This window comes from Ochotona princeps, chromosome 24 (assembly GCF_030435755.1).
Source record: "Ochotona princeps isolate mOchPri1 chromosome 24, mOchPri1.hap1, whole genome shotgun sequence".
NCBI classification, from domain to species: domain Eukaryota; kingdom Metazoa; phylum Chordata; class Mammalia; order Lagomorpha; family Ochotonidae; genus Ochotona; species Ochotona princeps.
Window position 1 is genome coordinate 28,208,249 of NC_080855.1, and position 22,674 is coordinate 28,230,922.

Below are 22,674 nucleotides of genomic sequence, written 5' to 3' on the forward strand. Positions count from 1 at the left end.
AACTGCTGTCTCCTTCCAACTGTGCCAGTCCTCAGCGACCTCCTTGGGCCCTGCCCAGTGCACGGTAAACATGCCGGCTGGGAAATGCTCCTGAATTATCCCACCATGTTCCGCTTCTGTTTCCTGCCTGATATGGGTACACAAGGTCACTTCATGGAAAACTGAATTAAAAGTTTGCTTTGGTGCCAAAAAAAAAAAGTGTCGAACTTCATGCACAGTTTTTTTCATCAGACACATTTTCATGAACTTGTTGAGTTTTTTAAACCTGGACCTTAACTTATTTTTGCACCAAAATAAATATACCTTTGAATTCAAAATAAATATAACTTTGAATTTTGTTTCCCACCAACTCTTCCAAGCATCCTATAAAATAAAAAAGCAACAAATGGGACCATCCGTAGCTCATCAGGCTAATTCTTGCCTTGCAGCGCCAGCGACCCATATTGGCATCAGGTCATGTCCTGACTGCTCCACATGGGATCCAGCTCCCTGCTGGAGGAACAGGATAGCTTTAGAGTCAGGGCCTGGCCTCGTCTTGCCTCTTGTTCACTAGTTCAGCCCGGCTAATTCACAGCTTCCTTCAAGCGGGAGGATGGGCTGTCCCCTGCCGCGGTCTAGCCTTCTAGAAAGGTCCCCTTCTCCCAGGTCTGGTTCATGGACACCGAGAGTCCAGCATCACTGCCTTCCTCCCTCCGCCTGGGAAGAGAGGGCGAGGATGGGGCCAGCGCAGCTCCCCAGGCAACCAGCAGCAGCGTGTCCATCCCCATGGTCTCCTCCAACCTCAGTCTGTGCTCCTGGCTTCCAGCTGACTCGCAATAAAGGGGACTCCTTTGCGGGGTGGGGGACACCGTGACCGTTTCTCTGCGCGTCTTACCCAGAGACCCATCTGGGCTGACGCGTCCAGCTGTCGCCCGCTCCGGGGTGGGGAAGGATGAATGGAAGAAGGGACAGGGAGGGCGGGGCGTCACCCTAGGGGCGTGGCCGCGCAGGCTCGCAGCTCCACGGCAGGCTGCAGGGGCGGGGCAGCCTCCGAGGAGGCGTGGCCTGTCCGCACCGGGAGGCGTGGCCGCGCAGCCTCGCTGTGCGTGTCCTGCGCCCAGCCGCCTCCCGCCTGGGCGAGGAGGGGCAGAAAGATGAATGGAAGAAAGACAGAGAGGGTGGGGCGGGGCCGGCGTCGGGGGCGGGGCCTTAACCGGGAGGCGGGGCCGCGCAGGCTCTCAGCGCCGCGGCCGGGCCGCAAGGGGCGGGGCCTTGACCGGGAGGCGGAGCCGCGCAGGGCCGTTCCGCCGGTGGCCGGCGCCCCCACCCGGTGCCGCAGCTCGCAGGCCCCGCCTCGGCCCGCCCCTCCGCGCGCTCCCCGAGCCGCCGCGGCGCCGCCAGCCGGTGTGTCCCAGCCGGTGTCCGAGAGGAGGAGGAGGAGGAGGAGGCGGCGGCTGGCGAGCCCCGAGCCTCTCCGGCCCGGCCCGCGCTCCCCGCCTCCGCCTCCCCGGGCCGGCGGCGGCGGCGGGTGAGCTCGGGGGGCCCGGCCGCCCCCCGCCCCGCAGCCCCGGCCCCGCCGGGCCCCGCCCCCCGCCGAGTGCATGAGGTTGACGCTACTTTGTTGCACCTGGAGGGAAGAACGTATGGGAGAGGAAGGTGCGCGGGGGCGCGGGCGCGGACTCGGGGCGCGGGGAACGGGGCCGCTGCAGGGGAAGGGAGCGGTGGGGGGGCGTTGTAGGGGCTCCGGGCTGCCGCGAGGCCGCGCCCCTGTCTCCAGGGGGATGAGCTCGTCCCGGCGCCGCCCGCAGGCCCCTCCCCGCCGCCGCCGCCGGTCCTCCCGCTGCCCCCGGGGGTGGGCTACCCCGCATCACGCCCAGGGCCCCCGACTCCTTTTCATACCTTCTCCCCTCACTCCCGTCCCCCCGTCTCCCGGCTGCTGGTTCCCGCATCCCCCAAAGGAGGTCCGGGGGCTGCCGGCCTGGCGTCGGCTTGGACTTCACGCTCTTGTCCACCGGCGGCCTGGCCCTTGAGCCAGTCTCTGGCCAGGAGGGCTTAGGAAGAAGAAAGAGCGGCTTGGGTGTATGTTGGGGTTGGGTAGGGGATGGTGTGGCATGGGGGTTGGGAGCCGCAGTCCTGGGGCCACAGTGATTGTCTCCTTGCGTGCCTGTCCCGCTCTGTGACCTTCAGCTAACTCCCTAGATCTCAGTCTTCCACCAAATGCACAGTTAGGGATCGGGTTGTTGGGACCTGGGCCAGGGGCTGCATGGGCAGTGTAGTATAAGGCAGTGGGCGGTGGGACCTCCACAACCCTTGCTGTTCTCTGTACTGAGCTCAGAGCCTGCCTGCCACAGCCTTGGCTGGGTCCTCGCCATCCTTTAACCCTTCCCCTTAGGGCTGCACTGCAATTGAGGTTCAGAGTCATCCCCCCCCACACACACACACACACTCAAGCGTCTCTCAGAACAGGGCCTGGGATTTCCTTGCAGTATCACCTGGCGCCCACCTACTCCCTCCCTGGGACACTGCCAGCCCTCTCCTGGGGGGGCAGCGGAGCCCTCACCGTAGCCCCTGCCTGCTTGGGGCCTCCCAGAGGGGCCAGGCTGTGTGACCTGGCCAGGCTTGCCCTCTCTGGTACTCCGTGTCCTCCTAGCTCTACGGTGGAGGGGAGGGGGGGCAGCAGGCCTGGGCCCACCAGCTCCAAGGGATGACTAAGCAGGCCTGGTGGCTGGCCTGAGGAGGTGCCTGACAGCGCCTGGCTCTGCTGCTCTGGACAAGCCAGGCATAGGTGAGATTCCCCTAGGAGCAGACCTTGGCTGGAGCAGTCCCTCCTCTGCCAGGCCCCTTTCAGGCACTTCTTCCTGGGGCTTTGGCAAGAGCCCCACTACTGCCTTTTTTTTTTCCTAATCCTACCACCCGCTTGCTTCCCATACACGCTGCCCAACCCTGTGTTGAAGAATGGACCTGCTGGGGCAGAGGTGGGCTTCTGGTACACTCCCCACCCCGGCTGGGTTTTCAGTCAGGGACTCTGAGGCCAGGTGTCCTGTGACCTCCAGCTCGGCCCAGCAAGAGAATCCTCAGTCCCTCAAAGAGGCAGCAGGGTGGAGGGTGGGGTCTATGCCAACGTGCATGTGGAGTCTGGGAGGGGCTTCACAGCACAGGCGCACACTTATGCACTCAGAGCCGCTCCTGACTCCACCACTCCACCTGCGCAGGAAGCGAGTTGCCCGTGTGTGCAAGCTGCGGCCAGAGGATCTATGACGGCCAGTACCTCCAGGCCCTGAGTGCTGACTGGCACGCGGATTGCTTCAGGTAAGGGCAGGGCAGATCAGCTGCCTGGGAGCCTGTGTTGCCCGAAGCCAGGCTAGCCAGAGGGAACAGGCTGGGCCTTAGCAGTAGCTATGGAAGTCCCAGACCCTTCCACCCCCCTCTCTGCCCCCAACTCACCAAATATACCGGCCCTGATTGTAACTTTCACTTGACCTCTCTTTTCCCCATCTATAAAATGGACATTTCAACTTGCCCGCCATTGCAGACCATTGCAGACCTCGAAGGAGAGGCTGGAGAGACCAGTGCAGGATGGCTGGCCTCGGGGCGTTGGCTCCAGGGCCATCCGTGTTCCTCGCATACCGAAATCTGCCCACATTACGTGTGTAGTGACCCATCCGGTCCTTCTGATAATCCCCAATATCTAATCACTGTGTAAGCAATTGTTTAGCCTATCACTTAGATAAGAACTCTGTTAGTACACTGTGCTGGTGGGGGTTTTTTGGTTTGGGGTTTTTGTTTTGCCACTTCCGGTCTGTTGTTGGTTGGATAGGTGCCTCTGGGGCCACCGCCCCCCCCCCCCCCCGCCTGCCAGCACCTGGCAGGGGAGCTGTGCCCTTGCCTCTGCGTGCACATGCTCCCAGGAGAAAGGCAAGTGGCTGAGCCACAGTCCCTGGACCCCAGGCAGGCTGTGAGCACACACAGGCCCCCAGGAAGAAAGATCAGCCCCAGCCTGTAGATACCCCCCAGGGCAGGGGGTGAGTGGACAGGGTGGTGGCTAGGGACCCAGAGCAGAGCGCCTGCAGCTCAGGTGCAGGCGGGAGCTTTGGAACTGACTGTGGGACCCAGGAGCTAGGGTCTGTAGGGCTGGGAGATTTCCTAGGGAAGACGGACTTCCGGGCAGCAGGCTCAACCCAGCAAAGTTCAAGGCGAGTAGGAGGCGGGGCACGAGGAGGCAGTGCCACCGATGCTCCCCCAGCCTCCAAGCCAGCAGGCTCTTAGCCCTCTGGGTAGCTGGTTAGGCCTGGAGCGATGCCCATCCTGCCAGGCAAAGGAGTGATACACAGAGAAGTGGAGTCTCTGTGGCAGTCACACAGCCAGTGAGGGAAACACACACACCAGGATGGAGTGGGGCAGGTGGGCAGCACAGGAGGCCCTCAGAGGCGGGCAGGGCACCCCGGGCTTCCGGCTCCAGTGCCCAGAAGGGGCAGAGGCCTTTCCCAGGAGCCCGGGGAGGGTGGCCAGGGATGAATAAGGAACCTGTGTGCAGGGGGTGGGGGGGGAGGTGCCGCCATGCCTTGGGCTGGAGCAGGAAGGAGGTGATGTGGAAGGGTCCCTGAGTGTCAGGACAGGAACCTGCCCAGGAGATACCAGGCAAGGGCCGTGGGCGGGCATGCCGCTGGCAGGTGCCAGCCCCGGGGAGCAGGGGAGTGGGAGGGGCAGATGGTGTGACTTGGAACCAGCTGCGGCTCAGGGTGCCGTGCTCTGTGAAGTTAAGAGCCAGGATGGAGGCTGAAGGTACAGATGGTTCCAGATGCAGAAGGGAACGGCGTGGGGCAGGGCAGGGCAGGAGCCAGTAGCACATCAGATGTCAACGGAAGTGCTCCCAAATCTGAACTGTGAGACTGAGAGTGGGAGATGCCACCCCAGCCCCCCAAGACAGGTGCCACTTGAGGGGCAGGGGCAGGAAGGAGGTGGGAAGGTTAAAGTGGCGCTTGGGCTATGTGGATGACACACAGACGGGCTTAGCATTGAGACTGAAGTCCCCCAAGTTGTGTCATGAGAGGAATACAGATGGCCCCAAATCCAAGAAAATCCAAAATGCTTTGTGGTCCCATACAACTAACTCTAAGGATTTATTTTAATTATTTGAAAGAGTTAAAGAGACAAAGAAGTTTTCCATCCATTGATTGACCCCATAAATATCTGAAGCTGAGCTGGTCTGAAGCCAGGAGCCAAGAACTTCATCCACGTCTCCCATGTGGATGCAGGGGTCCACATATACTTGGGCTGTCTTCTGTTGCTTTTCCCAGGCACATTAGCAGGGAGCTGGATGGGGAGTAGAGCAACCAGGACTCACGCCGGCATCCTTATGGGATACAGGGACCACAGGCAGAGCCTTAACCTGCTACCCACAGCACGAGGCCCATGAAGTCCCCTTGGAGGATTAGGGCATTAGCTCTTGTCAGAACTGCCACGTAGATCAGACAGCTGGCTCAAGGTTGCAGCAGCCAGAGCCAGGACCCAACCATGCGAATTTCTTACTTTAAGATTTACTTATTTTTATTGGAGAGGCAGATTTTTTTTAAAAAGATTTATTTATTTTATTTCAAAGTCAGATATACAGAGAGAAAAGACAGAGAGGAAGATCCTCCATCCAATGATTCACCCCCCAAGTGAGCCGCAACGGCCTGTGCGCGCCGATCCAAAGCCGGGAACCAGGAACCTCCCCCAGGTCTCCCACAAGGGTGCAGTGTCCCAATGCATTGGTCCGTCCTCAACCTCTTTCCCAGGCCACAAGCAGGGAGCTGGATGGGAGGTGGAGCTACCGGGACTAGAACCGGCGCCCACATGGGATCCTGGGGCGTCCAAGGCGAGGACTTCAGCGGCTAGGCCACACCACCGGGCCCGGAGAGGCAGATTTATAGAGAGAAAGAGAAACAAAGAGAAAGATCTTCCATCCGCTAGTTGACTCCTCAAATAGTTGCAACAGCCAAAACAGCCGATCCAGAGCCAGGAGCCAGGAAGCCCCTCTGGGTCCCCCACACAGGTGCAGGATCTCAAGGCTTTGGGTCATTCTCTACTGCTTTCCCAGGCCACAGGGAGTTGGATGGGAAGTGGAGCAGCCAGGACATGAACCAGCACCCATATGGAATCAGCATGTGCAAGGAAAGGCCCCGTATTTCTTCTGCAGGAATGGAGTTGGGGGTGAGGGATGCAGGTTGATGAAGCGCAGCTCCAGTCTTACACCTGGCACCGAAAGGAGCTGGTTGGGGTGTGGAGGGACTCAGGACGGCACCAGTGCCTTGCCCAGAAGGCAGGAGAGAGGGCGCCCTCAGCACTGGCACTGAGACACTGGAGGAGGTTGGCCGTGGGGCCCAGAGAAACTGAGGAAAGGACTTTGAGGGCCCCTGGGCCAGAACATGGAGGGAGACAGCTTGGGCTGCGACGTAGGGTGGCTGCGGGGAGAAGCATGGCTACAGAAACCCCGGGAGGGGCAGGAGGTGTGCCACTTCACATGCACAGGGATGCGGCCTGGCTAGGGGCTCCAGCCTGGTTGGCCACTGAGGTTCCATGCAGAGGGAGGGCCCACAGCAGGAAGAGCCACATCTAGATCGTGACTTCTACCAGTCCTAGCAGAGCTGCGTGAAGCTCAGGTCACACCATGACAGCTGCTCCAAGAGAGTGGCTGCTGGCCAGGAGAGGCAGCTGGGCTGGCCCCGGAGCCGTGGGCTCCGTCTGGTTTCCCTCAGGAGACATGCCAGGGCCATGATATGGGGGCCAGCACCAGGCCCTGGGCTCTGAGGCCCATTAGGGGTATTGAGGCCCCAGTAACAGGAGCCCCAGCCTGTCTGCTGGCACTGCCACACCCCTGCCTGCCTCCCAGCTGCCTCCTGTGCGCTGTGCCCTCTTAGGATTCACAGGCACAATCGGGTTGCACCTGCTGAGCACCGGACAATCCCACTCCTATCCCACAAGGACCTGCCTGTGAGTAAGGAGCAGACCTGGGACACAGAAGCCCTGGCCTTCCAGCAGCCCCAGCCCAGGCAGCAAGGAGATACTGGCCAAGGACTACAGAGCGCCTTGAGTGCAAAGGGGAGCACATGCAAGGCCCCACAGTGAAAGCGTGCTTGGCATGGCTGAGCAGGACTCAGGAGCGCAGGGGCTGCCCCCAGGACCAGGTGTACCAGGAGAACCTGCTGGGCCTGCGGCAAGCCAGCCTGTCCTCTCACAGGGACCTGGGGTCAAGAAGGACAAACTATCCCTGGGAAGTCAACTCTGCTCCCTTAGGGACTGCGGAGGAAGAGGCAGCTGCTCTTGAACTGGTCCTTGTCCCCAGAGAGGGCAAAGCACATATAGGGACCTATCCTGATGATGCCAGGACTGGGTGAGAGCCTGGATCCCTCCCCCTTCCCATGAGTAAGTACCAAAACCCCGCAGAAGCTTTCAGCTGCTTCCTGTTGTAGCCTCAGACCATGTCCTGCTGCACCCCGGGGTGCTGGGTCCTCCTCCCCAGTGGTGTGGCCACACTGGCCCCACCCTCCGCAGCCTCCAATCCTGAGCCCCTTGCACAGCAGTACAGGGAAGCACTGCTCAGGCCACCCTGCTCTGCTGCCAGGCTCCTCGAAGGATGCTGCCGGCTTGCACCCTGAGGAGAAGGCCCGGCCTCCGGAGGCCTAAGTAAGTGGACAGCCTCAAGCCTCCCCGACCCCATCCGTTGCAGGCACCAGGCCAGGCCCCCCTGGTGAGGGCCAGGCCTCCAGGCCCTGTGGGGCTGAGCCACCTAGGCCCTGGCTGGCTGCAGTGAGACAGAACTGAAACTAGGTGCTCGGTGTGGGCCAGCAGGCTGCAGGGGGAGCTCCCCCTGCGCGTTCCCCAGCAGGTTGGCCTTGCAGCTCATGGCTGCTTCCTCCAAGGCCAAGGCTGGGGGCGGGGAGCACAGGCACTGTGTCCCAACACCGCTGTCTGCCTCCTCCTCACCTGGCTGACCACCCCAAGCTCCTAGAGAGGTCTCTGTAAGGGAAAGGGGGGGTAGCTTTCTCTAGGCAGTCTGTGACCTGGCCACACCCCTCTTGGCTTCCTTGGTGAATGAAGATAGGTGCCCCCACCTGCTGCCCATGACTCCTGGCTGGGCAGCAGGAAGGCTCCTGGATGTCCCCCCCATCAGCAGAGGCCCCCTCCCCACACCCCTGAGCCCCTGATGCTGCTGCTGAAGGGTGGTAGGAGGGTGGAGCAACCACTGCTGATCCTGGGCAGGAGCCACACTGAACGGCTCTCCCAAGCCGTGCTTTGTGACTGACTGCCGGGGCACGGGGCAACCACAGGCTGGTGGTGCAAGCCAGGACCCCCGAAGCATGAGAGCCTTCTGGTGAGTCATGGCCAGCAGGGCAGCGAGGGTGATGAATGTTCAGCCCGAGGAGGAGTTGTTTCCGGGCAGCGGGCCGGCAGGCGGAGAGCATCCTCCGCTGGGAGGGAGGCAGCTGTTCCCAAGTGGCCCCTAGCCCTGGGACCCTCCCGTGGCCAACTGTGGGTAGGAAGTTGGATGCTGAGGGAAACCGCTCTCCCCGACCCCTCTCCCAGGTGTGCAGGGGGCTGCGGTGGGGGGGACCTCCCCGCTTCGGCTCCTCCCCCCATCCACAGAGGCCCACTCCCTGCCCTGGGCTGTGGCCCTGACATCATAGCCCTATGGGGTGAGGGAGTCCCCGCCCCTGCAGGTCCTCTCACCCATGCACATCCTCAGAGGTGGGGGCAGCTTTACAGGAGCACCCACGGCCTCACCCACGGACTTCTGAACCTGACACTGGGGGCTTTCCCAACCCCCTTCAGCTGCAGCAGCCTCATCCCCACCCCCTTAGGCTCCCAGACAATGAGGAACTGACTGGATCCTCTTAAAGGGACAGTGTCCCACCCACTGTCTGGCTGCTGCCTTTTACCCTAGCCCTGCCCCCCTACCCTGAGTTCCAGAAGATTACCTGCCCCCAGGCAGTGAACTTGCCGCTGTGGGTGAGGGGTGGGCTCATGGTTCCCCTCCCTCTGTCTTTGCTGCCCGCAGATCAAGGGTCCGCCTGACACCATGGGTCTGGCCTGACTCCCTGGCCTGCTGTCTACACGACTGTGCTGGGGTCCAGATGCACTGTGCCCCTGCTGGTGCAGTTATTGTGCATGGGGAAGGGGGTCCGGGGAGGGGTGTCTTGCTGTTTGACCTCCATCTGGATGCTCGCAAGAGAAGCTGCAAGCTGGTAGGTGCAGCTTCAGCTCCCATATGCCACCTAGAGGCCAAGAGAGGTCACTTCTCCCCACCAGCCCTTTCAGAACAGGACGGGCCAGCCGGAACTCCTAGCAGCTACAAGCCATAGGGCACAGGGGACCCCTGGCCTCAGACCTGCACTTCACACTGCTTCTCCAGGGGGCGGGATGGGGGCAGCTGGAAGGAGTGGGCTGCTTCTGAGCCCCTGCCCATATGACTGGCAGCACCCCTGAAGCTGGGGCCTAGAGCCTTGGGCCTTGACTGCAATCCTCGCTGGTTCAGACTGAGTGGAATTCTCCCCTATGTGTCCAGGGACCTGGGAGTCGCTTGGTGGGGCTGAGCTCCTCTGCATGCGCCTTAGGCAGCATGGAACCAACACTTCAACACCTGCTTCACCTCTAAAAGCAGACCAGCCACACCTGCTGGCTTTGCGGTGCCATCTCCCACTGGGTCCACATGTAGCCGTCCACGTTAGTTGGCGCCGGCTGCCCCTCTTGCTGAGGTGGGGAGGGGGAGACTAAAAGATCAGAAGAGAGCAGGGCCTGCTGTGTGCTGTTCCTTTCCCACCGTGCGTGCAGATGGTTGTGCATGGAAGAGGAGAGGGGCTTCGGACTCTCCCTTCACCTGCCACATCCAGCACCCCAGCTTCCACCCAGTGGGCACACCTTGTCGTGGCCCAGGTGGCAAGACTGGTGTCAGCCACACCTGCCCCTCCCACTGCTCCCCAGGTGCTGTGACTGCAGCGCCTCTCTTTCACACCAGTACTATGAGAAGGATGGGCAGCTGTTCTGCAAGAAGGACTACTGGGCCCGCTACGGCGAGTCCTGCCATGGGTGCTCGGAGCACATCACCAAGGGGTTGGTCATGGTAAGCACCCCCCTGCTGCCCACTGCTGCCCCCCACCCCGCACCAGTGCGCATGCGCAGGCTTAGCTGTCCCACACACCTCTCCCAGTCCCACCCTTGCCGACTCAGCCCTCCTACTGCTGTTGGAGCCCAGCCAGCCAACCAGCCACATCCCCACAGCACAGGGGAAGCCCGAGGAGGGGTTGGAGGGTACTTAGGGGCTGCTGAGCCAGGGATGCGACCACCCCATCCAGGTGGCCGGCGAGCTGAAGTACCACCCGGAGTGCTTCCTGTGTCGCACATGTGGGACCTTCATTGGCGACGGGGACACCTACACGCTGGTGGAGCACTCCAAGCTGTACTGGTGAGTGCCCGGCATCCCCCGCCTGGCTGGGCATGGCTGTCCTCCCACCCCGAGGGCCTCCTCCTCCTCCCCCGCCCCATAGGAATGATGGAGAAGGAAGACTACTGCCACCCACCAGAGTAGGCATGGACTCCCTACTAGCACACACACTTAAGGCTGGTCCCCAGCAAGGCCATCCTGGCTGCAGACACCTGCTAATGAGTTCAGGGTTCCCTTGCCACTCGTACTCATGGGTCCCTGACCTGACCAGGCCTTGCCAAGAAGTTGCACTTAGGATCACAGTTTCCTACTAACAGAGGCAGCGGCAGCTCGGGGTGTTGTGTTTGGAAGACATGCCCCGGCCTCCCCCCCCACCTCCACAGCCTTCGGCACGCAGTTCTTATCAGGGTTCTTCTGTCATATAGTCCCCCATGCATGACTCACTGGCCTTGGGGACCACCCCCAGTGCTAGGTGGGAGGTGGGGCTGATTGGCAGCCCGGGCCCTATGCTCACTGCGCTGGCCTGGTGGCGGCCGCCCCCACCTGAGTCATCGTATCCCTGCCTGAATCATCTCGTTGGCAAACACTTAGCCAGTAGCGGGGGTAGAGGTGCACTGAGCCCCTCCCAGAGGCTACACATCCCCTGCCCTCCGGCCCTAGAAGTCTGGGCTGCCTAGCTGGATCTGCAGTGCGATGCCACTCCTCCCCAGGCTGGACTTGGCCCCAGCCAGGCCTGACCACAGTTTCTCACCTAGACTAACCCAGAAGCACTGACTCCACAGAGGGGTGAGGACTGCTAAGCACAGCTCACTTCCTGTTGCTCCCAGTTCCACCACTGGAGAGAAGTTGGTGGGGGATGGAAGGGGTGGCCTGGGGCTATGGGGGGCGGGGACTTAACGCACCCTCTTCCTCTCCCCCACAGTGGGCACTGCTACTACCAGACTGTGGTGACCCCCGTCATTGAGCAGATCCTGCCCGACTCCCCCGGCTCCCACCTGCCCCACACCGTCACCCTCGTGTCCATCCCAGCCTCAACACATGGCAAACGTGGCCTCTCGGTATCCATCGACCCCCCTGTCGGCCCGACGGGCTGTGGCACAGAGCACTCCCACACCGTCCGCGTCCAGGGGTGAGTGATTGGCAGGGGCAGCCACTGGGGGTGGCCGGGAAACAAATGTCCCGCATTTGAGACCCCCAAGAATACCTGGTGTTTGGATGCAGCCAGAGGCCCCCTCTGACAGCTGGTATACCAGGACCCTGGTGCAGGTGTGCCAAGTACAGAAAACCCTTACACATGCCAGACAGAACACAAAACCAGCTGACAGGAGAGTACACTTGGGGCTGCTCCTGAGGACAAAGCTGGATCAGTTGATGCTGAACTTTCCTTCCAAACTTTGCATGGCCCAGGGAGAAGAGGGGGGCTCTAGGAAGCCAAGAAGAGGCCATGTCCTTCTCCCAGAAAGCTGGGACCTAGAGGGACCTCAGGGTGAGGGTCAGTGAGAGACAAACCCTTCTCTGGCTAAGTAAGCTGGTGTGAGCCTGAATGGAAAATGAGGGTTGGTCCCCAAAGACTTTGTCAACCTGGGTTTGCAGGCCACATGGGTACATACTACGGTGCCTCAAAAAATACCTAGGCAAACTCAGAAATGTAGACTGAGAATCCTGGTGGCAGCATCCCCAGGCCCTGAGAGGCTCACATACAGTGCCTTGCCCCAGGGAGTGCACCCCCGGGCTCAGGACCACTGTATGGATGAGAGCCCCCTGGAAACTGAGCAGTTCCTCATCAGGAGGCATGGATGAGAGGACAGGTACCTGGAGCTGGTGCCCAGAGGAGCAGCAGGCAAAGGGCAGAGCTGGCCCCGCCAAGCGCCCAGATGTTGGGAGCTGCAGATGACAGAAGACAATGATGCCCAGTCTGTTTGAAAAGGGGGAGAGATGCCTTGAATAAAGCAGGGGAAGAACCAACAGGCAGTCTGTAAAGGGACTGGAAGCAAGAATGCAGTGGCAAAAATCCTCGCCACAGGAGAGCAGGACTTATGGGAGATGAGGAAACAGAAGCTGTGAGAGAGAGGTTCCAACAGGTGGAGGGCAGGGTGAGGGGAGCTGAGCATGAGGCAGTTGGCATCCCAGGAGCACCCACGGGGCCTGGGTGAGGAGAGGCCAGTGGGCTGACGGCAGCCAGTCCACAGACCCCAACCCTAAAGACCCCAAACAGAAACACGTCCATCCATGGCCTTGCCAGACACTGTACTGCACAGGAAGCAAGAGAAAAGTCCTTAAAAGAACCAGGAGGAAAGAAACTGTTCTCAGTGATTGCCATGAGACTGACAAGTGATTGAGTGATTGCTTAACACAAACCGGGAGCCAGTGAGATGCTCATTCATTCGTTCATTCGTTCCCTTCCTTGCCTTCCTTCCATTTGAAAAGTAGAGTTACAGAGAGAAAAGGCAACTCAGATCTTCCATTGACTGGTTCACTCCTCAAGTGGGCTTACAGCTGGGCCAGACCAAAGCTGGGAGCCTGGGGACTCTATCCCAGTCTCCCACATGGGGTCAGGGTCCAAGCGCGTGGGCCATCCTCCGCTGCTTTCCCAGCTACGTTAGCAGGGAACTAGATTAGGAAATCTGCCTGTAGCACCGGCATCCCATATGGGTCCCAGTTCAAGTCCTTGCTGCTCCACTTCCAATCCAGCTGGGAAAGCAGGGGAAGATGACCCAAGTCCTTGGGTCCCTGGCCCCACATGGGAGACCTGAAAGAAGATGCTGGCTTTGGCTTGACTCAACTCCAGCCATCGCAGCCATCTGCGGCATGAACCAGTGGATGGGAGATCTCTCTGTCTTTCTGTCTTGCTGTCTCTCTGTAAATCTGCCTTTCGAATGAAAACAAAATAAATCTTTAAAGAAGAAGAGGAAAAACTAGTAGAGCAGTCGGGGACTCCAAGCTGCAGTGCCGCTGTGGGATTCTGGTGCTGCTAGCAGCCCACACCACACAAGGGCTGTCCTATGAGCTGGTGTGACGTCACCTGCCATAGCACGTCACAGACTCCACCTGCAGCCATGGCTCTGGGCAGGCTGCTAGCCGCCACCTGCCAGCACAGCAAGACTGGGCACCATGGCCTCATCTCGGGACACTCGTCTGCCTAGAACGCAGCAGGCAGTGTCTGTCTTCCATGGTGGACGTGACCTTCTTTTAGGAGCAGCTGATTGCCTGGCACAGGGTGGCAAATGCCTGCAGGTGAGCCAGCTGCCTCCCATTCCCACCCGCAGCAAACATCAGTCAGCAATTGCTGAGTTCCTCCCACCATACCTGGAGAATTGCCACCTGAAAACCCCATGTGATCCACCTGGTCATGGCATTCATCTGGGGCTCCAGGGGATCCGGGCGGGTGTACATCTGACTGCTGCTCTTCCCGCAGAGTGGACCCGGGCTGCATGAGCCCCGATGTGAAGAATTCCATCCACGTTGGAGACCGGATCTTGGAGATCAATGGCACACCCATCCGGAACGTGCCCCTGGATGAGGTAGGGATCCCTGTGGCCGGGATAGGGACCAGGTTAGAGGTGGTCACCCCTTCCCTCACTCCCAACACCTTAAAGGATTTATCCATCCCCAACCCCACTCTCCCCAGATTGACCTGTTGATCCAGGAGACCAGCCGCTTACTACAGCTGACCCTCGAGCATGACCCTCACGACTCGCTGGGCCATGGGCTGGGGCCCGAGCCCAGTCCCCTGGACTCCCCGGCCACGCACACTCCCAGCAGCAGTGGGGCAGGCAGTGCCTCCCGCCAGAAACCCGTCCTGTAAGTGAAGCTGTGCACCTACTGCCCACTCTCCATTGGAGGGTCCCCCACCCCCACCCCTATAGCACCAGGTGCTCCATGTCTTCCCCCAGGAGGAGCTGCAGCATCGACAGGTCTCCAGGGACCAGCTCGCTGGGCTCCCCGGCCTCCCAGCACAGGGACCTGGGCCGCTCGGAGTCCCTGCGTGTGGTCTGCCGGCCACACCGCATCTTCCGCCCGTCAGACCTCATCCATGGGGAGGTGCTGGGCAAGGGCTGCTTCGGCCAGGCCATCAAGGTACGGACTGGGTGCAGTCCTCGGGCCTCCCTCAGGTCCTAGTAGGCTCTGCAGGAATCTGGCAGGAGGCTGGATAGGAAAACATCTGGACTCCCTGTTTCTCCTTCTCTGCTGTGGCCTCCTTGAGCTCATCAGGGGAGGACGGGACCTGCCGGGCAGGAGGCTGCCCCATGGTCTGTGTGGTTACTCCCTTGCTGCGCACCTTCCTCAGCTCTGACGTCAGCTGCCTGGGACCAGGCTGCAGGGATCAGAGTTAACACAGAAGGTGCAGGCTAGCCTGCCCAAGTGTCCATACAGCCTCCTATCCCTGGTCCTCTGGGGGAGCTGCTGTGTGAACACAAAGAGAACTGGCCCTGGGCCAGGCTGTCATGAACCCAAGTCCCCACAGTCCCCCCTTCCCTGCCGAAGGGGTGACCTTGGACTGTGTCAGGAAACTGCTGGCGCCTCAGCGTCATCCTTCTGGGGCCATCAGGAAAGCCTGGTCCTGGGGTAGGATTGGGATCTCCCCAGAGTCTCTGCCTCAAGATACGCGCCCCTGTGTCCCCCACACAGGTGACGCACCGCGAGACGGGCGAGGTGATGGTGATGAAGGAGTTGATCCGCTTCGATGAGGAGACCCAGAGGACGTTCCTCAAGGAGGTAGGGGGCACCTGCTTCCTAGGGAGATCCCCCCACATACGCCCTGCCACCAGGGCCCCATTGTGAGCAGGTGCACAGGGCCCTGGAGGAAGAGAAAGTGTCTGCTGGGCGGGTCCTGGGGTGGGAACAGCCCAGCCGGGAGTGGGGAGCGGGGAGAACTGGCTGTGGCCCCTACTGGGATGCATTAGGGAGAAGGAGACACAGGCTGGGTGTTGGGCGCTTTGTGGGGCCCAGCCTGGGTGTCCTCCATCAGGTCAAAGTCATGCGGTGCTTGGAGCACCCCAACGTGCTCAAGTTCATCGGGGTGCTCTACAAGGACAAGAGGCTCAACTTCATCACCGAGTACATCAAGGGCGGCACCCTGCGGGGCATCATCAAGAGCATGGTGAGGGTCCTGGGCAGAGTCCCTCTGCGGAGGGATCAGTTGCAGGGGGCTAGGAGCCCCCAATGCTGAGTCACTGGGAGGAGCCGGTCACTCCATGTCAAACCAGGAAGAAGCCGGGGTGCAGTAAAGGTGGCAGCCATTCTGGGTTAGCCAGAGCCTGTTACACCTGCTGCTTCAGCTGCCCCTGCCAGGGGTCCGACACTGGAAGAGGGAAGCACCTTGCACTTAAACCTTGCACTTACAACCCTTGAACACCTTTGTCTTCCTTACAAAACAAAAGCAGTTTCCCTGTTTAACATGGAGCCATAAAATGCATCACTTTGAGGTCTGGCTGAAAATGCAAGTCTGTCCTCAGGGGGAAAAAAAACATCAGTGAGTGGGGCTTGCCCACCAGCTCTCTTGCTTACAGGGCGGAGCCCCCATGGCTCCAGACCTCCCTTCCAGCGCTGACAAGTCACCCTGGGACCTTCCTGCAGCCTCCAGTCACTCTTGAGGGGTGTAACTTCTCAGAGGGGGACTGTGGTCAGAGTATAGACCAGTTTGGAAATTCTGGACCTCTACAAATCAGGTTCCCTGTGAACCCAGCCCTGTCCCCTGAGGGCTTCAAGTGGGAAGAGGACCAGAGAATGAGGCCTGGCACCCAGAGCCCCATTCTCCTGCAGGAGGGATTGGTGCTGGCCCACTGCGGGCAGCTTCCTGGCGCCTCCGCCCTTGGCCTGCCTATGACCATGAAACTGGAAGAGATTTTTAGAAGACAAGTAATAATCCATGGCTCTGGATTCAACCAACTGTGGGGGCGGGGAAACCAAATTGGGGGCTGGGAAAGATGCCATTTATCCTAAACACTGTAGGCTTTTTTCCTCCCTTATCCTTGTCCCCTAGAGAGGTCCTGTCGACCACTCACATGACCTTGACCTAGGCTTTGTCTAGGGAGGATCCGAGACCTCAGGAGGGTGTGCATAGATTATGTACTATGCCCTAACAAGTGAAGGGCTGCCACTCTGCCACCAAGGCAGGCCGACAATTCTGACGGAACATTCAATCCCCTTGAAGGGGCAAATAGGGGACCTATTGGAAAGAGCGCCTTGAGCTGCTCACACACCCCCAGAAGCCGGGGCACAACAGACCCTGCGAGACAGTCTCTCACGCTGCTCCCAGCCTTACCAAGCTCATTCTGGCCATTCTCTCTGATCCCTCCTTCCCGCCACAGGACAGTCAGTACCCGTGGAGTCAGAGGGTCAGCTTTGCTAAGGACATCGCGTCGGGGATGGTGAGTGAACTGGCCCCCCCGCCCACTCTCAGACACCCTGAGCCACCTCTAGGGCAGGTGCGGGCCTAGTTAGCTCAGGGTACTGGCGTCTCGGGTCGGAGCCTCCTGGTTTTGACCGCTGCTGCTGGCGTACCGGTACAACTGGGCAGACTGCTGGGGACAGGGGCCCGCAGCAAGTAGGGTGCATGAGTGCGACTGGGTTGGGGCCAGCGGGGACCCTGGGAGGCAGCAGGTGGCAGCAGGTAGTGGTCTAAATGGTTGCACCTCTGTCACCCACGTGGCAGACCCGGATGCCATTCCCAGCATCAGCCCCTAGGTGTTGGCAAGAAGAGTTTGGAGGAGTGAAGCAGCGGATGGTGAGGTTGGGGGAATCTCCATTGTCTCTGCCTCTGATTAAATGTTTTTTAAAAAAGAGAAAAAGAAAAACATAGCCCACAAGGCAGCTGTGGAGAAGGCTGAGGCTGGCGGGATGTGGGGGATTCCTCTGTGCAGTGACCCCTGACTGCTGCAACTCTTCTTTCTCTCCCCATCCCTAGGCCTACCTCCACTCCATGAACATCATCCACCGGGACCTCAACTCCCACAATTGCCTGGTGCGAGAGGTGAGCAGTCTCTGGGGTGGAGAGATCACCCTGGAGCAAGACTCTGTACCCCACCTGCCACCTGGGACTACCCCTGAGGCAACAGAGCCCAAGATGCACGCAGCTGTGCTGGACACATCCCTCCAGGAGCCTCGCTGTCCTGCATGTCACTGCCCCCTAGCAGCTCAAGGTCTCCCACCCTACCCCATGGGACACCTTCTCTTAACTCGCACCCCAGCTAAGGTTCCCCATCTGCCACACCCAGGTCCTCATCCTCCTGATGCCTACCAAACAGCAGCGAAACCTGGGGCTAGAAGTGAGGTGCCCAGGGTCCTCCCCAACCCACCTTGGCTCTGATGTCCAGGGCCCTGACCTCCTCCCACTCCCGCCCTGTATGGGTGTCAGCACGGGCAGTGCTGTTAGGGACCACGGCTCAGTTGCTCACATCTGCTTCCTGGCTTCTTCCTGCACCTCAGAACAAGAATGTGGTGGTGGCTGACTTCGGGCTGGCGCGGCTCATGGTGGACGAGAAGACACAGGCCGAAGACCTGCGCAGCCTCAAGAAGCCAGACCGCAGGAAGCGCTACACTGTGGTGGGCAACCCCTACTGGATGGCACCTGAGATGATCAATGGTGAGACCCCTGGTCCCACCCACTGGGGACGCCCCCACCCTCAGCCCCAGCTCCCCCTGGATACAGCTGCCGCCTCTCTGGGCAACCTTGGCTCCAGTGGCCATTGCCTGGGGCTGCCATACGCCCTGGGTGACTTCAGTCCCAAATGACTCCCAGAATCACAAGTCCAGCCTCAGGCCCAGTAGCCAAACCACACTCGTCCCAGCCCTAACTGTCTCAACCCCTTTGGGCCTGTGACTGCCCCTTGCCCTGACTATGTTGCCCTCCCTGGGACACCTGTGATGGTCCTACCACCAACCCCACCTCCAGGCCCCGATAGCCCAGACTGCCCACATCTGAGGGCCCTTAGCTGTATGTCATCTGCAAAGACCCCTTGGCTGGGAGAGTCGCAGGCACAGGTTCCTGGGACTTGACTTGGCAGTGTTAGGGACCAGTGGGGAGCCCATGTCCTCTCCCAGGGACCTGCAACAGGTGACAGCCAACAGGACTTGGAGTTCCCACAGCTCCCTACCCAGGGCCACACACTACTGTGCGCCTCTGGCTATCACTTAGACCTGATCTGGGCTGGGGCCAGGTAGGCCACCCCAGCTCTCGGACCAGGACATCCCTGAGCTCACTGGGTTTTCAGCCTGTCCCCTCATCATGGTCATCCCTGGCCCACCACCCCTGCTGACACTCAGTCCCTCTGTCCAGGTCGCAGCTATGATGAGAAGGTGGACGTGTTTTCCTTTGGGATCGTCCTGTGTGAGGTAGGTCCCAAGGTGGGCAGCAGAGATCCCAGGAAAAGGCCTAGAACCTGCTCTTCTCCAGCCTCCCTTACCCACCACTTTGAGGACTCCCGGTCCCTCCACCCTCACCTCCATTTCTGCAGGCCAGCTGGGTAGACTGCTGTGGACAGGGGCCTGCAGCAAGTAGGGTATATGGGTGTGACTGGGTTGGGGCCAGTATGAGAGCCTCCTAGTCCAGAAACCACGCACAGTAACCACCAGGTCTGACCATGTGCAGATCATCGGACGTGTGAATGCCGACCCTGACTACCTGCCCCGCACCATGGACTTTGGCCTCAATGTTCGAGGCTTTCTGGACCGCTACTGCCCCCCAAACTGCCCCCCAAGCTTCTTCCCCATCACTGTGCGCTGCTGTGACCTGGATCCTGAAAAGAGGTAAGAGGGCAGGGCAGGGCAGGGCAGGGTCCAGTTGGGAGGAGTGTTGAACCCCAGCCTGGGGCAGCCTCCAGGGTGGTACCTGTCCCCACTCACCCCCTCCCCAAAAGAGCCAGCTCCAGCAGCCACTTTGTCCGTCACCCCAGGCCCTCCTTCACGAAGCTGGAGCAGTGGCTGGAAACCCTGCGCATGCACTTGGCCGGCCACCTCCCCCTGGGCCCGCAGCTGGAGCAGCTGGACAGGGGATTCTGGGAGACCTACCGGCGTGGCGAGAGTGGACTGCCAGCCCACCCTGAGGTCCCCGACTGACCTGGCCCACCACCACCAGGCCAGGCCCTGCCTTGCCTCTCCTCCTGCCTGCCAATGCCGCCGCACACCCCATAGCCCTCCTCTTTCCGCCTTACCTCTGTCTGGCAGGGGCTGCCCTCCAGTGTCCCTGCATGAGCTGGGGGAAGGGAGCCTCAGTGTGAGTCCATGCCCTTTCCACAGGCCAGCCCCTGCACTGGCTGCCCTGCTCGCTGCTGTGCCATGACCCCAGGCTGGGAGGCAGCTGCAGGTGCATGCCCAGCCCAGCCCAGCCTGGGAGGGTGCCGTGTGTCAAGGAAGAGGCCACGGTGACTCTTGGAAATAACAGGTACTGACCAGTGTCCACACCTCCCCCACCCCAGCAGGGAAGGGCCCTGGGGACATAAGTTCCCCACCCCATCCCACCCTGATTGTGCCACGCACCAGGCAGCAACCCCTTCTCCCGCTTTGGGCCATTTTCATTTCTTGATCAAAGCCACTTTAGTGGGAAGCAGGTACTGGGCCTCGGGGTGAAGCGGAGTTTGGTTATGGGAGAAGGGAGCATGGGGGCGCCTGGGCCCAGGAAGCTGAGCAGAGCCAAGGGGATGGGGCTTGTCCACCAGCAGCCCCGCCCCACTGAGGTTCATCTCAGTGGCCCCACCCCCTCTCTTCACCTCCCCCTCTTCCTCTGGGTTCTTTCTGTGTAATCTATTTTTTAAGAAGAGTTTGTATTATTTTTTCATAACGGCTGCGGCAGCAGCTGCTGGGGGCGGGAGGGCACTTAGGGGGTTTATTTTTTTTTCCCAGCGGGTGGGGGTGGGAGGGCCATTTTGTCACTTTGCCTCAGTTGAGCATCTCAGAAGTATTAAAACTGTGAAGCCTTCTCATTGCACTTTGAACCTCGAGAATATTCCGGAAGGGCCCCAGGGGACTCTGACCACTCCCCCTCACCCCCTCTCAAGCCAGGAATGGTGATGTCCAAGAATGAAACCCAGACTCGGAACAATAAAATCAATTCTGTGCTCCCCATGTGGGTCCTGCCTGGCCATGCATGGGGACAGGGACCCTGCCCGCACAGGAAAGGAATTGAATGTTTTCTTTGTTTTCTGAGATCTTTGATTTTTTACTTGAAAGGCAGATAGACACAGAAGATCTTTCATCTGCTGTTTGCATTGCAAATGACTGCCATGACTGGGCCAGGCCAAAACCAGGAGCTCTGTCCACGTCTCCCATATGGGTGACGGGGGACCACACCTCGGCCATCTGATGCCTGCCCCAGGTGCATTAGCAGGGAGCTGCATCAGAAACAGAGCAGCCAGGACTCAAACCAGTGCCCAGCCACCCAGGACACCAGGACTGCACCAGGACACCAGCCACCCCAAGCTATATTTACTTAGGAGAGACAGCGCTTCCAACCAGTTCTACACCCCCTGAAAGGCTCACAGCGGCCAAGCCTGGTCAGACCAGATCCATGAGTCTGGAGTTGCTTGAGCCGCAGTGCTTAGCTTCTCAGCCCTGGAGAGGGATAGGAAGAGTGAGGGGACACATGGTGGTGTCATGGGCAGCAGACATGGTGGCCCAGCCAGGGCAAGGAGCAATCTGGTAGGTAGGGTGGGTGTCTGTCCCAGGGGATGTAGGGCCTTCGTTCTTGCTGCATTTATCTTCCCATGGAAAGGTCCCACTGCCTTGCGCTTGGATGCCCAGGTGCCCAGATAGGAAACTGCAGGGAGCAGGTGGCACCTCACAGACTGGGACATTTGAAGAAAGGATTTTGCTGATGTTGGGTGACGAGTCTTCCCTGAACTTGGTGGCTTTACCTAACCATGACCTCTGGTCGGTGGAATTTGCTGAGGATCTGGGAGTAGCTGGGATTATAGGAGGTAGGGGTCTGGAGTCTCCCTAGAAGTTGCTAAAATACAGACAGAGGCCGCTGCTGTTTATAGCAGGTCTGATGGGAACTGGAGGATCCACTTCTGGGATGTTTATCTGGGGCTCGGTCCATCCCCCTGCCCAGGATGGGAATCACGGGACCCTTGAGCATCCTCACTACCACCCTCAGGAGCAAGCTGCCTCGAGCCCAGGTGCCACTGCCCTTGATGATCCAGGCTTGGAGGGCACCTCAGCTCTGGGGACCACGCACCTGAGAACAACCAGGACCTCACAGGAAGGAGCCTTCTGCCTGTCTACTGCCAGGGAACCAATGCTGGGCTTGTGGGTGTGTGTTAAGGGAAGGGCTGGGCTCTGGGAGCAGATGCTGGCGTGGCCTTCCTGCTGCTGTCCACTAGCACTGCAGAGCAGGGAGAAGCAGGAAATCCCTCCTCTCCCACCTTTCCATTCCCCCATCACTGGCAGAGAAGATTGGGAAATGGAATATGGCTTTGTCAACACAGACCCCACTGTAGCTACACACACACACACACCACACCACACACCCTGCCATGACCATGCTTGAGCCACGGCCAGGTACTACTCAGCATTAACCTTTATAAAAGACAAAGATCTTGTATGCACAGAGGTGTCATTCCTGGAAAAGGAGCTAGCCCAGGACCACCACCCTCATCCGTGTGGCTCACTGAGATCCAGTCCAAACATGGTACCCCTTCAGGCCATGTAGAGTCCTCTTCAGCATCCTCAGGACTGTTAAATAAGGGCACTCAGGAGAGGGTAAGGGTTAGATGGTTAGGAGTCTGTTGACTGGAGAAGCAGAGACAGGCAGGTTCTCTTTCTAGATCATTCTGTGTGTGCCCACTGCTGCCAGAAGCCGGGAACACAATGCAGGTCATCACACGAATGGCAGGGCAGGGTCAACGATTTGAGCTGTCACTTCCTCCTTCCTGGGGTGGCATCAGGAGCAGTGGCTGGGACTCCCAACCCAGGCACCCCGCTGTGAGGCACAGGCATTTAAGCACTTGGCCAGCCGTCCCGTCCCACTACATTGCCTTAGGGTTGGTTAGATGACCATACTACCCCACACGTATTGATGGATTGAATGGGGAATGCATGCCATCCCTACCAAAACCACACTGGCTACAGGATGGTCTCAGAATCTCTGAGGTTGGTATCATTGGAATGGCACAAGACAAAAATGTTCCTGAACAAGAAAAAAAAAAAGATAATGCAAACCATCCCCCAGATGGAACACCAAACCGGAAAAAAACCGCAGGTCAGACTGACAGGAGAGAAGATGAAGTCTGTTTCCAGAGCCCTGGAAATAGCTCAAAGGGCAGTTTTCACACACAAAT

At 59.6% G+C, this 22,674-nt stretch overlaps 1 protein-coding gene and 1 long non-coding RNA gene across 3 annotated transcripts in view; one reads left to right on the forward strand and one right to left on the reverse strand.

Moving 5' to 3' along the window:
- The window catches only part of LOC131483243 (uncharacterized), a 148,177-nt gene that overhangs the window by 65,172 nt on the left and 60,331 nt on the right, over positions 1 to 22,674 (reverse strand). The window lies entirely within an intron of this gene.
- Positions 1,341 to 20,461, forward strand: LIMK1 (LIM domain kinase 1). Of its 2 annotated transcripts, XM_004587006.4 has the most exons (16): positions 1,341 to 1,635; positions 3,192 to 3,288; positions 9,940 to 10,078; positions 10,311 to 10,420; positions 11,322 to 11,528; positions 13,815 to 13,920; positions 14,028 to 14,200; positions 14,293 to 14,476; positions 15,029 to 15,115; positions 15,369 to 15,500; positions 16,711 to 16,770; positions 17,307 to 17,372; positions 17,828 to 17,984; positions 18,678 to 18,733; positions 18,990 to 19,147; positions 19,294 to 20,461. In XM_004587006.4, the coding sequence occupies exons 1-16, from the start codon at positions 1,581 to 1,583 to the stop codon at positions 19,454 to 19,456; spliced, it is 1,950 nt and encodes a 649-aa protein (XP_004587063.1). In that variant the 5' UTR covers positions 1,341 to 1,580; the 3' UTR covers positions 19,457 to 20,461. The 2 variants fall into 2 exon arrangements, with proteins under 2 accessions (XP_004587063.1, XP_058536844.1); XM_058680861.1 differs by lacking the exons at positions 1,341 to 1,635; positions 3,192 to 3,288 and adding an exon at positions 7,531 to 7,644.